This window comes from Scyliorhinus torazame, chromosome 1, assembly GCF_047496885.1.
Source record: "Scyliorhinus torazame isolate Kashiwa2021f chromosome 1, sScyTor2.1, whole genome shotgun sequence".
Lineage (NCBI taxonomy): Eukaryota > Metazoa > Chordata > Chondrichthyes > Carcharhiniformes > Scyliorhinidae > Scyliorhinus > Scyliorhinus torazame.
This window is the reverse complement of record NC_092707.1, coordinates 124043461-124056302: the sequence shown is the minus strand read 5'-3', so window position 1 is coordinate 124056302 and position 12842 is coordinate 124043461. Positions and strand designations below refer to the sequence as shown.

Here is a 12842-nt window from a genome sequence, read left to right as displayed (position 1 = left end):
TCTCCATTGCGGGCAAAACCCTGGTCATCAGGTGTGAGGTACTCTCGGTGCTACTGTACGTGGCGCAGGTCTGGCCCATAACCCGACCCTACGCCACAGCAGTCACCCGGGGCCATCTTCAAATTCATCTGGAGATCCAAGATGGACCGTGTCCGAAGGGACACCATGTACAAACCCTCTGGAGAAGGGAGGGCGGAACGTACCCAACGCCTCCCTCATCCTGTTGGCCACCTTTGTGTCCAGCTGCATCAAGCTGTGCGTGGACCCCCCAGTATGCAAACACCAAGTGTCACTACATACTGAGGTTCTACCTGTCCTCGGTGTTACGAAGGATGGGCCTGGCCTCATTGCCGCGGAACGCTCCAAGTAGTTGGACCGTGCCGTACCACCTGTCCTTCGTGGAAAAGTTTTTGAAGGAAAACACTTTTGACCACAAGGCAATGAAGCAGTGGTCAGCACGTAATGTCCTCGAGGCCCTCAGGGAAAAGGAGACCGTGGACGACGTTGGATGGTTCCCTGAGCAGACTGCCAGAGTCATCTGGCAGAATGCCTCATCACCAGAACTTTCAAACAAGCACCAAGACCTAGCTCCCTGTCAGATTCTTCATGCACACCCGAAGGCTCTGCGCCAATGCACGCTGCCCTCGGAGTGGCTGTGGGGGAAATGAGACGGTCACACACCTCCTTGTTGAATGTGCCTTTGCAAAGAAGGTCTGGAGAGAGATGCAGTGGTATTTGTCAAGGTTCATCCCGAACAGCTCTGTGACACAGGACTCTGTGCTCTACGGACTGTTTCCAGGGGGACACACCGAGACGAATATCAACTGCTGCTGGAAGGTCATCAACTCGGTGAAAGACGCTCTTTGGTCTGCCCGAAACTTGCTGATCTTCCAGGCAAAGAATTGTCCTCGACCGAGTGTTGCAGACTGGCACATTCCAAGGTCCAGGACTACGTGCTGAGGGACGCACTCAAGCTCGGGGCAGCTGCCGCCAAGGCGCAATGGGGAAAGACCACTGTGTAAGGTCTTTCCAGCAAATGTACACCGAGGGGCGGGTAACAGTGTAAACCCCCCTCGGTCTGGGCCACCAACACTCCAATGTATAAAAATAAACATGACAATGTAAATATTTAAGAAGGAATTGAAACGTAAAGAGTGATATGTGTATAATATTATCAAAATTGAATGGAAGAAAGTCAAGGCAATGTGTAACTCTGACGGAAATGTACAGTCAAGACAATTCGAAATGTCCTGTAATCCTATTGATAAATTTTATGAATGAAGTATATTTTTTTTGAATTTAAAAAAAAAAAAATCTGCTCAGAAGAAACAATGCACAAGTTGAATACTGTCCCATACATGCACAGCACTGTGCATTCCTGGCTTTTAGAACTTGCAATATAAAACACATCACTAATGTAAAATGCAATACAGTGCACAACAAAAATAAATAGACTCACAGTGCAGGTGCAGTACGTTTAGATTTATCGGACTCCCATCTAGTTGCAGATGTTGGTCAGTGCAGGCATTAGCTAAAGTTCCCCAGCTACCTGCACTGATCAACTTTCACCATTAGATGGAGACCAGGGGCGAGATTCTCCGACCCCCCGCCGGGTCGGAGAATCGCCGGGGGCTGGCGGGAATCCCGCCGGTTGCTGAATTCTCCGGCACCGGAGATTCGCCGGGGGCGTGAATCGCGCCGGTTGGCGCCCCCCCCCCCCCCCCCCCCCCCCCCCGCAATTCTCCGGCCCAAATGAAGTCACGCTGCTAGAATGCCTGTCCCGCCGGCGTGGATTAAACCACCTCTCTTACCGGCGGCGCGGGAATCTGGCCACGGGGGGTGCCCCCACAGTGGCCTGGCCCGCGATCGGGGCCCACCGATCCGCGGGCGGGCCTGTGCCGTGGGGGCACTCTTTTCCTTCCGCCTTCGCCACGGTCTCCACCATGGCGGAGGCGGAAGAGACTCCCTCCACAGCGCATGCGCGGGGATGCCGTGAGCGGCCGCTAACGCTCCCGCGCATGCGCCGCCCGGAGATGTCATTTCCGCGCCAGCTGGCAGGGCACCAAAGGCCTTTTCCGCCAGCTGGCGGGGCGGAAATCAGTCCGGCACGGGCCTAGACCCTCAAGGTTAGGGCTCGGCCCCCCAAGATGCGGAGAATTCCGCACCTTTGGGGCGGCACGATGCCGGACTGACTAGCGCCGTCTTTGGCGCCGGTCGGCGGACATCGTGCCGATACTGGAGAATTTCGCCCCAGAACTTCAGTGTGCGTTCAATACGGGCAAATCCAGCAGCCAGCGGAGGAAGAACAGACCCCGGGTGAGGGCAGGTGGGCAGGCCTAGATGAGGGTCGGAAGCGAAACCGGGAGGGGGGGAGAGGCCAGCAGCTTTTGGGGGGGGGGGGGTGGGGGTCAGGGGTGGAGGAGAAGAGAAGAGAGATTGAGAGAAAGCAGAATCGCTTATGCACAGGCAGGCTACACAAGAGGAAGTATGGCAAATGATGTTAATGTGAAACTGGCAATATCAAATGGATACGTTGACAGTATGCTTCACTTTAACACTGTTAATATTAAGTGAGTCTACATTAAGCGAGTATTTACTGTACAGTGGTTGCTGGAAATTAGAAATGACAACCAAAAATACCGAAAGTTTGCAGCAAACGAGAGAGAAACCGTATTAATGGGCTCAAATTTACACTCTCTGCCAGCGGTTTGAAGGCATATGGGCCCATAAAATCCAGTGGATGATCTTCACACTGACTGCACACTCACTCCCGACCTGGGCAGGAGAGGCATCAGTTTGCCCAGCAGATTTGGCTGTGTAGGCTGGTTTTGAGCGAAGTGGGAGGGAAATTATCTTTACAGATCCCCTTTGAAGGTACCTGCACCATGTCAACCCCACTTTAACCCACTCCCCTGGCCTCTTGAACCAGCCCACCTCCCTTCTTCAAGGAGACCTCTAACCCTGGACTTAACCGGGCTCCTTGATGTGGTGGGTCTACCTGTAGTCTCTGTAATGGGCACCACTCCTGGTTCCCGTGACTGAGACATTGATCTGCCGGCCATCCCGTTGGCCAGCAACTCTCTAAAGGTGCGACTTCCTCCAAGAATGGAGTGGAAGACTCTCTAAACAATCAAAACTTCTCCCAGTGTTAAATTGCTGCATGACAGCCGTCTGTATTGTGGCCGGACTTACCCCTCCTAACTCTTTAACCGGGAGTGTGAACAGCAGCCCCACATTCCAGCCCCACAACCTGAAAAAGGTTAAAAATGTAACAAGTTTTAAGCAAGGGAAAGTAGGGAGGGTAGGAAGAAGAATGAAAAGCAAGCTCTGCGATTGGGTGAAGGGCAGGAGAGATGAAACGACAAAAGATTTCATAATGCAAGACTAAAGGCAGTGGTAATGGGATCAAGGAAACAAACAAAGATCTGTCTCGGGGAGGTGTGAATGGCTGAATGTTGAATAGCTGCAGTCAGTAAGCGGAAAACAAGGGAGGAAAAAAAATAAAAGAGAAGTGGGAGGGGGAACAAGCAGAAAGGAAATAAACTGGAGTCGGAGGATACGGTTTAAAATTGTTAAACCCATGTTGAGTTCTGAAGGCTATAATGTTTCCAATCACTGCTGTTCCTTGAACTTATGTCAAGTTTCATTGGAACAATACAGGAGGCAAGGGCAGAGAGGCCAGAGTGGGCCCAAGGGGAGAATTAAAATGACAAGCAACTGGAAGCTCAGGGTTATAGTTGTGAACTGATCAGAGCTATTCTGAAAAGTGGTCACCTAGTCTGCATTTGGTCTCCCCAATATCGAGGAGACCACATTTTGAGCAGCGAATACAGTATAAAAAATTGAAAGAGGTCCATCTTAAACATATACAAACATTCTTTTGGGTGGCACGGCGCCAGGGTCCCTGGTTCGATTCCCGGCTTGGGTCACTGTGCGGAGTCTGCACATTCTCCCCGTGTCTACGTGGGTTTCCTCCGGGTGCTCCAGTTTCCTCCCACAAGTCCCGAAAGATGTGCTGTTCGGCGTATTGGACGTTCTGAATTCTCCCTCCGTGTACCCGAACAGGTGCCGGAATGTGGCGACTAGGGGCTTTTCACAGTAAATTCATTGCAGTGTTAAAGTAAGTCTACTTGTGACAATAAAGATTATTATTATTATTTCTTAAAGTCACAATATTGTACCATGGATTTTTGAACGTTGCTGATCAGTCTGTTGGTATTAGTCTAGTGTGTACGATTCTAAAGTGACTAAAATAATATCATCTTTCTTCACAGTATATTGACTCTGCAGATTTGGAGCCTTGTAGACAGCAGGAACAACCAGTCAAGTACCATGAGGCCTGGCAGAACCTATGTAGTTCCAAGTAAGCACTCCATATATTTATTTCTGGAATGGATTATCCATTAGTACCGCACAAATATCCCAGTAAAATGCTCTTCATGCACCCCTCTGATCAGTTGAATAAATACAAATGAGCTGTTTCAATCTGCGCACCTTGTGCAGCTCCACCAGTTCATCTTTTATTATTTCCTTGGGACGCCCAAGTCGATGCAGTGATGAAGAGTGCAACACCTTTTCAGACAGGGACATGTTGCAAACCTCAGACTCATAAGCTGCCCCTCCAATAGAAATTTGGAGTAACTTAAGTACTCAGCGTAAAATTTCCAAGTTTCAAGAATGAATTTTCAGTAAAGATTTAAATAAGTTAACCCAGAGAAATATTGTGCTGTGAAAACTCAATGGGTTAAAACTAGATGTCAGCTTATGTAGAGCAACGCAAGATCAGAAAATGGGGGAAGGGAAACAGTGGGAGAATTCTCCTTTTTGTCTCTCCCTATTATATGTATTTAAAACCAAGCATCACCTTAAAGACCCCTGGGTGGGACAGGGGGTTTGAAAGAACCCAGTATAACAAGTAGAGCTAATAATTGAATTGCTGTATTTGTTTGCATCATAGTTGCTGTGGTGTTGTTGCCATTCATTGTTCATGATTTCTTATAGTGGAGTTTTGGTTCCTGGTGGCTTTGGCTTTCGAGGTACAGAGGGAAAGATTCTCGCTATTGGTTGGGCCAGAAGACAGAAGAAGCCGTTTTTGGGTAAGAGGGTTTAATCCAACTCACTGGTTGATAGTGCACCCTAAGAGTTTCTATCTGTGCTCCAGGTTTCTCCTCTGGTGGCCCTGCTGTCTATTGCCTGCGCCCCAAACTCTGGAAGCTCAGTGGGCTAGACAGCTGGTTTGTAATGCAGAACAAGGCCAGCAGCGTGGGTTCATTTCCCATACCGGCTTACCCTAACAGGCGCCAGAATGTGGAGAATAGGGGCTTTTCACAGTTGTGACAATAAAAGATGCTTATTATATTAAACCTCGCCGCCTCTGGACCTCTCTTTCCTCCTTCAAACCCACATCTTTGACAAAGCTTTTAGTCATAAGTTCATAAGATATAGGAGTAGAATTTGGCCTATCGAGTCTGCTCCGCCATTCTATCATAGCTGATATGTTCCTCATCTTTTACCTAAAATGGTATAGACCAAGAGCTGGATTGCAAAATCAGCCAGAGCATCTCCTCCTTCGAACACATGATCTAGGAGCGGGAGTCGGCAATTTAGCCTCCCGAGCCTGATACCCTCAATGTGATCGTGGCTGACCCCATCCTGGCCTCAACTCCACTGTCCTGCCAGTTCGCCATAACCCTCCAAACCATTATCAAGTAAAATATCTGTCGAACCCCTCCTTAAATTTACTCACTGTCCCTGCATCCACCGCACTCTGGGGTAGCAAATTCCACTGTTTCACAATCTTTGGGAAAAGTAGTTTCTCCTCAAATCTGTTTTAAATTTGCTACCTCTTATTCTAAGATTATGACCTCTTGTTTTAGAATGCCCCACAAGAGGCAGCATCTTCTCCACGTCTACTTTAGCCATACCTTTTAGCACCTTGTATACCTCAATTTGATCTCCCCTCATTCTTCTAAACTCGAGAGAGTATAGGCCTAAACTGTTCAATCTCTCCTCATATGACAAACCCTTCATCTCTGGAATAAATCTGGTGAACCTCCTCTGAACTGCCTCCAATGCCTCTACATCGTTCCTGAAATAAGGGGACCAAAACTGTGCATAATACTCCAGGTGTGGTCTCGCCAATGTCTTGTATAGTTGCAACAACACTTCCTTACCTTTGTACTCAATTCCTTTTGCTATAAATTCCAACATTCCATTTGCTTTCCTTATTACCTGCTGTACCTGCATGCTAGTTTTCTGTGACTCATGCACGAGGACTCCCAGGTCCCTCTGCACCGGAGCTTCCCAAAGTCTCTCCAGTTTAGATAATAAGTTGCCTTTCCATTTTTTCGACCAAAAGATATGAGCTCACACTTATCAATGTTAAACTCCATCTGCCACATTTTGGCCCACTTTCCGAACCTATTTATATCCATTTGTAAGGTTTTTATTTCCTCATTGCAACTTACATTGGCGCACCACCGTGATCTATGCTGGGTCCCCTATTGTTCATCATTTATATAAATTGCATAGATGACTATGTGGGAGGTACGATCAGAAAGTTTGCGGATGACACAGATTGGCCGAGTGGTAAACAGTGAGGTTGAGTGACTTGGGTTACAGGAAGATACAGACGGGATGGTCAAAGGGCAGAAAAGTGGCATATGGAATTTAACCCTGAAAAGTGAGAGATTGTACACTTTGGAAGGAGTAATTTGACAAAGAGGTACTCAATCAATGGCCTGACACTGGGAAGTTCTGAGGAACAAAGGGACCTTGGAGTGTTTGTACATAGATCTCTGAGGCAGAAGTGCAGGTTAATAGGGTGGTGAAAAAGGCATATGGGACACTTGCCTTTATCAATCGAGGCATAGGTTCCAAAAGCCAGGAGGTCATGTTGGAGTTGTATAGAACTTTGGTGAAGCCACAGCTGGAGTACTGTGTGGAGTTCTGGTCTCCACATTATGGGAAGGATGTGATTGTACTGGAGGTGCAGAGGCGATTCACCAGCATGTTGCCTGGGATGGAATATTTAAACTATGAAGAAAGGTTGGATAGGCTTGGTTCCATACTCTCAAGTTAACCATTCAAAAAGTAGGTGAGCTCCTGGGTGATAATCCGGTGGTGCGGGTCAAAGGTTAGCGGGACGTTTGAGAGCGGCGCACACAAATCTAAGCAGTGCCCTGGCTGAGGGAACGTGGTGCTGCAGTACCTGAGAAGCGGTCTGAGCAGAGAAGAAGCTGAGACCAGAGCGAGAGTTGAGGGCAGGCTGCGGGTAACAACTACCCATGAGCTTGACTATTCGTGGCAGTTGTGTGAGAGTGGGAGCTCAATTTCAAGATGTAATTGGAGTTGGGTGGTGGGTGCGCGTCAGGCTACTTACCCAGGGCTGCAAAACCCATTGTACTAGCACTGGCTGAGTGTGTATTAACCATATGCACTAACTTGCGGCAGAATGGGCTGTGAGGAAGATGACTCCTCATCTGAGACCTCATTAGAAGATTGTAAATTGGCTGGGGAGGCAGTGGTGTAGTATTGTCATTGGACCAATATTTTAGAGACCCAGGACAATGATCCCAGGGACCCGGGTTTGAATCTCCACCATGGCATGGCGAAACTTGAATCAATAAAAATCTGGAATTAAAAGTCTAACAATGTCCATAAAACAGTTGTCCATTGTTGTTGAATCCCATCTGGTTCACTAATGTCCTTTAGGGAACAAAATCTGCCATCCTTACTTGGCCTTGCCTACATGTGACTCCAGACCCACAGCAATGTAGTTGAATTGCCTTCAGTTGGCAATTACCGATGGGCAATTAATGCTGGCCCAGCCAGCGACGCCCACATCCCATAAACAAATAACGAAAAAAAAAGATTGCAAACCACTACCTCTTATTCTATCGTCTATCAATACCTCTCACTACACAATTTCAATCACCGACCCCACTCCACCTGCATCCAGCCCTATTACACTTTTGATTCATAAATTACTGCAAGTTCACTAGTTGTTTGCCGTGTAATTAATTTGCTGTGTCTTGTTTCAGGTGTGTGCCTTGGAATGCAGCTAGCAGTTGTCGAGTTTGCACGGAATGTGCTTAACTGGCCAGGTATGGATGAACATATCCCATTTATTGACAGAAATGTTTAGTGTTTATACTCGTGTATGGGTTTGTATCATTAATACTTGCTTTCTGTGCGGTTTATGTCAACCTTTTGGTATCAGCCCCATGACTAGTCGGGCCCAGTCCGAAAAGTGAATTGCGTTCTACAACAGAGAAAAGAATTATTACGCCTCAACGCTAAATCTTAACATTTATAACTTGGGTTAAAGCAAGACTGAGCATTTGAAATATGCACAACTCTTCAGATCTGAGAAGTTAAATTCTAGTTCAACTTTGAAGCAGGACAGGTTGGTTTTAACCAATGTCAGGCCTGGAACTACATTTATGAATGAGCAAAGCTTGGAAATCTTGAGGCCCATTCAACTACAATCTGTACTTACAAACTCCAAGTTAGTCTTAAATTGGGACTCCGTCTATCAATTTGATATCAATCAGTTTTGAAGTATTGGCTAGATTTCATAGTGGATTTCCCCTTTTCCAACTTTAGTTTGAATCCAGCACCAAGTCAGGAGGATCTCTAGCTATCCTGCAACAGTGATACCATCAAGTATAATAAGCAGCCAATCACATTTAACCATCCTCAGACAGCAAACCAGGAAGTGAAATGCACCGATTATCCTTCATTTTTGCTGCATTCTCTATGCTCTTGGCATTAAGGTAGCAGCTGAAATAATAACAAACTTTTAAAAATATATGTTATTTTTTATTACAGTGGAGAAATTTGGCGTTCCACAAATATAAAATTAGTTTTCCAGGGCCAGAGAGGTTTTCCAGCAGTAATTATAGACTTTAAATATAACTTATTCAACAGATGTAGCTTTCTCAATGGTTTTTACATCAAGGCTAGTAAAGGGCAAGTACTCGTCAGTTAACTGATTTTTAATTTATTCCAGTCTCGGGGGAAATTTAACACCACCCTATGGGGAAGTGTAGATTCACTGAAAGCAACTTCTGGATTTTGCATTTAACTGCGCATGTTTGAACTCCAGAGGTTGCTGCCAGTTTATTTATTTATTTTTAATAAATATAAAGTACCCAATTAATTTTTTCCAATTAAGGGGCAATTTAGCATGGCCAATCCACCTACCCTGCGCATAGAATCATAGAATTTACCGTGCAGAAGGAGGCCATTCGGCCCATCGAGTCTGCACCGGCTCTTGGAAAGAGCATCCTACCCAAGGTCAACACCTCCACCCTATCCCCATAACCCAGTAACCCCACCCAACACTAAGGGCAATTTTGGACACTAAGGGCAATTTATCATAGCCAATCCACCTAACCTGCACATCTTTGGACTGTGGGAGGAAACCGGAGCACCCGGAGGAAACCCACGCACACACGGGGAGGATGTGCAGACTCCGCACAGACAGTGACCCAAGCCGGAATCGAACCTGGGACCCTGGAGCTGTGAAGCAATTGTGCTATCCACAATGCTACCGTGCTGCCCCACATCTTTGGGTTGTGGGGGTGAAACCCACGGAAACACGGGGAGAATGTGCAAACTCCACACGGACAGTAACCCAGAGGTGGGGTCGAACCTGGGACCTCGGCGCCGTGAGGCAGCAGTGCTAACTACTGCACCACCGTGCTGCCCGACCAGTTTAGTGGAGGAATGAAGGTGACTGCAGTTTCACGATCAGCGTTACAGCAAAATCTGGGCCATGCTTTTTTTCACGATTGTTAATGCTTAGCTCAAGTGATTTTTTTTTCCCCTAGTGTCTTCAATTTGTATTTCTGGATTAAGACTTTAAGAGTCCTTTTTTCACTCCCGAAACATATGTAGTCATTTATATTCTCTTTCGTTATAAATTTAACATGAACTGTACATTTTGTAATCAAATCAGTACATCTGGCAAACATATTTTGAAATAATCACTTTCATTGCTGTGTTTTTCCTGTCAAGAATTTTAGTTTTTAACGGTCCTGTTCTTTAATAGGGAAAAATACACTTTTAAAATTGTGCAGTATGTAAATTATGTGCCAAAATCCAGTCCTGTTTCCTCCAGTCCTTTATTATAAATCCTGTGATTAGGTTTGTTCCGGGTAAGAAAAATATAAAACTTGTGTTTCAAATACAGTACATTTTATTGCATGTATTTGCTTTTACAGATGCCAATTCAACTGAATTTAATCCTGATACAAATCATCCTGTGGTATGTATGCAATATCCACTAAGAAAATTATGCCTCTTTGAATCATTTCCTACTTTTCCGGCTGAGTTGGCGAGCCATTTTCCATGAAGCAAGTAGGCACGTCGGTTTTGCCGATTGTTTCATACGTGCTTCTTTTCAAGTGATACGACGTTTGGTCACGTTGCTGTTTGAAAGCTGGCCCACTTATCTTTGTACATGTCCTGTCAAAAAAACACGCTGCTTTGTCTCCTCCAGCCAGGGTTATATTGCAGTCACATTAGACCACCCCCCCAACCCCTTATGTGAGGGGGAAAATTGTGTAATTGTTGCCAAGTAGGGAGGCACGGTGGCGCAGTGGTTAGCACTGCTGCCTCACGGCACAGAAGTAGGACTTGAACCCAGAGTAATTCCCTTGGTGACCATGGATTTCTATCGGTTTGGTCCATGATTATGCTTGGCCATTGTATTCTGCAGCATGGCTGGCCAGGAATCTCTACCACTCTTGCCTGCCTGCCATCAAGCGTATTGGAAGGATTTACAGGCTGATAATCGACCTGTTTGGCCACATTACGAATGCACCTTCCATGGCTATCAAGCCATGAAGTAGGACTTGAACCCAGAGTAATTCCTTTGGTAGCCCAAAGTCTACATGTCTGTGTTAAATATGCTGAATAACTGAGCATCCATAATTTTCTGAGTTTGGGAATTCTGAGGAGATACAAAGATATAAAAATATATCATATTGCGGAGCAGTATTTAGCAGCAGATGCTAAGGTCACTTAATTATAAATAATGAGTTTAATGGTGATTTCTTACGCGAGATGAAGGTTTTAAAATTCTGTGTAAAATTTTGTACAGGTGATTGACATGCCAGAACACAACCCTGGGGACATGGGAGGAACCATGAGACTTGGCAAGAGAAAAACAATTCTGAAGGAAAAAAATTCATTGACAAGTAGGAGTTTCATTTTATATTTTTGCTTTTTCCGATCCATTTCAGCTGTTGTTTCATAGAAGCTGCGACCAACGAAAGAGTCGCAAATGACCTGTGAACTCGCATCTTGGTGGGCAATCCTAGTTCGCAGGTCTGAACTGCTTGAATCAAATCGAACCATTAGTCTAGAGCTGTGTAAAAGCAGGATATTTATTTGCTGCAGGGTGGTAACACGCTGCTGCATTCCTTCATGACCTCTCCACATAACCAGGCCGTGAACTAGTGATAATGGAAATAGTGTCTACACATACTGGCATCTTAGGGGAGAAAAGGATCCATGAAGATAGGGAATAAAGGTGTACTCTCCATATGTTGGGGAGAGGAGCCACCACAAGACAGTGGAAGGTCTATGAGAACCATTTTATATCTGTCGAATGCCTATTAAGTTTCAATGTCCCTGGTCCGTTCAGTTGTGAGTGCGCCCTTAACAAAAGAGTTGTGTGAATTTCGCAAGTGGCTGTGATTGTCCAGATGTATTGAGGAATTTGAGGAGTTTCAGGACTGTCCAGAGCTGCATATTGCCAAGTCACATGATATTCGACACCCATCTTAAACAGCTTTTGGTGTCCACATGAAAATATAGTTTTCAAGTTGGAAATATCCTCATGCCTGCAGTGGGCATGACGGTGCCTTTACCACAATGATGCATACCAAGGTACTTCAAGGAACATTACAAAACAAAACATGGTACTGAGCCACTTCAGAGATGTAGGTCAGGTGATTAAAACTTGTTCAAAGATGTGTCTCAGAGGAGGAGAGTGCGGTAGAGAAGTTTAGGGAAGGAATTCCAGAGCTTAGGGCCCAGACATTTGAAGACACAGCCATCAATGGTGACAGAATCATGATTGGAAATGCACGATAGCCAGAAATAGAGGAATGCAGATATGTCGGAGGGTTGTGCTGTGCAAGGCCAGGGAGGGATTTGAAAATGATGATAATTTAAAAACCAAGACATTTTTTGACTGGGAGCCAATGTGGGTCAGCAAACACGGATGTGACAGGAGAACAGGAGCTGCGGCAAGTTAAGACATGGGCAGCAGGGTTTTGGCGTTCACAATATAAAGGATACAACTTGCACCTAGAGCCGTTAATGATATGGATTAAACAGCCTTGTGTGTGCCTGGTTCGCTTGATCCAACAGACTATCCTGGATACTTGGCACAATCATAATCATTTAATCTGTGATTGAGGCACTGATCAGTCAGCATGCTGCTTTGAATTGTCGACTTTCTAAGTGGAACCTTGATAGGTTCAGCGTAATCTACATTAGAGAAGCTTTTTCTGTGAGGAAACTAGAGATGGTCCTGGCTGACATTGACGACCTTGAGAAGTGCATTTTGAGGATCCTGTACTTAAATCAAGTTTGCATCAGTTCATGGACTATGCAGCAATTAGTTTGAGATAATGTTTCCCTTCCCCCTCCCTCCAATTGGGAAGAGCATTGTGCCGCAATTGCTTGATATTAAGCTCTTGTCATCAGTGGTTGCTGCAGCCTTCTGGTGCCCGGGGCTGATTCAGCATTTTGCTGGCTATGAGGGAGGTATGACAGTTCGATGGACTGCCCTTTCATAGAAGAGTGAATGGAGCCCTGAAAGA

The 12842-nt window shown here is 45.8% G+C and overlaps 1 protein-coding gene across 9 annotated transcripts in view; it reads left to right on the top strand.

Annotated features, from left to right (window-relative positions):
- Window positions 1–12842, top strand: part of LOC140411725 (CTP synthase 1) — a 97250-nt gene that overhangs the window by 36067 nt on the left and 48341 nt on the right. For all 9 annotated transcript variants that reach the window (XR_011940988.1, XM_072500737.1, XM_072500734.1 and 6 more), the window contains 5 exons: window positions 4275–4363; window positions 5002–5096; window positions 8043–8105; window positions 10230–10273; window positions 11111–11207. Coding sequence is in view for 8 of the 9 variants with exons in the window: in XM_072500737.1 (XP_072356838.1) it covers window positions 4275–4363; window positions 5002–5096; window positions 8043–8105; window positions 10230–10273; window positions 11111–11207 (388 nt within the window). In the remaining variant the exon portion in view is untranslated. The remainder of the gene's footprint in view (window positions 1–4274; window positions 4364–5001; window positions 5097–8042; window positions 8106–10229; window positions 10274–11110; window positions 11208–12842) is intronic.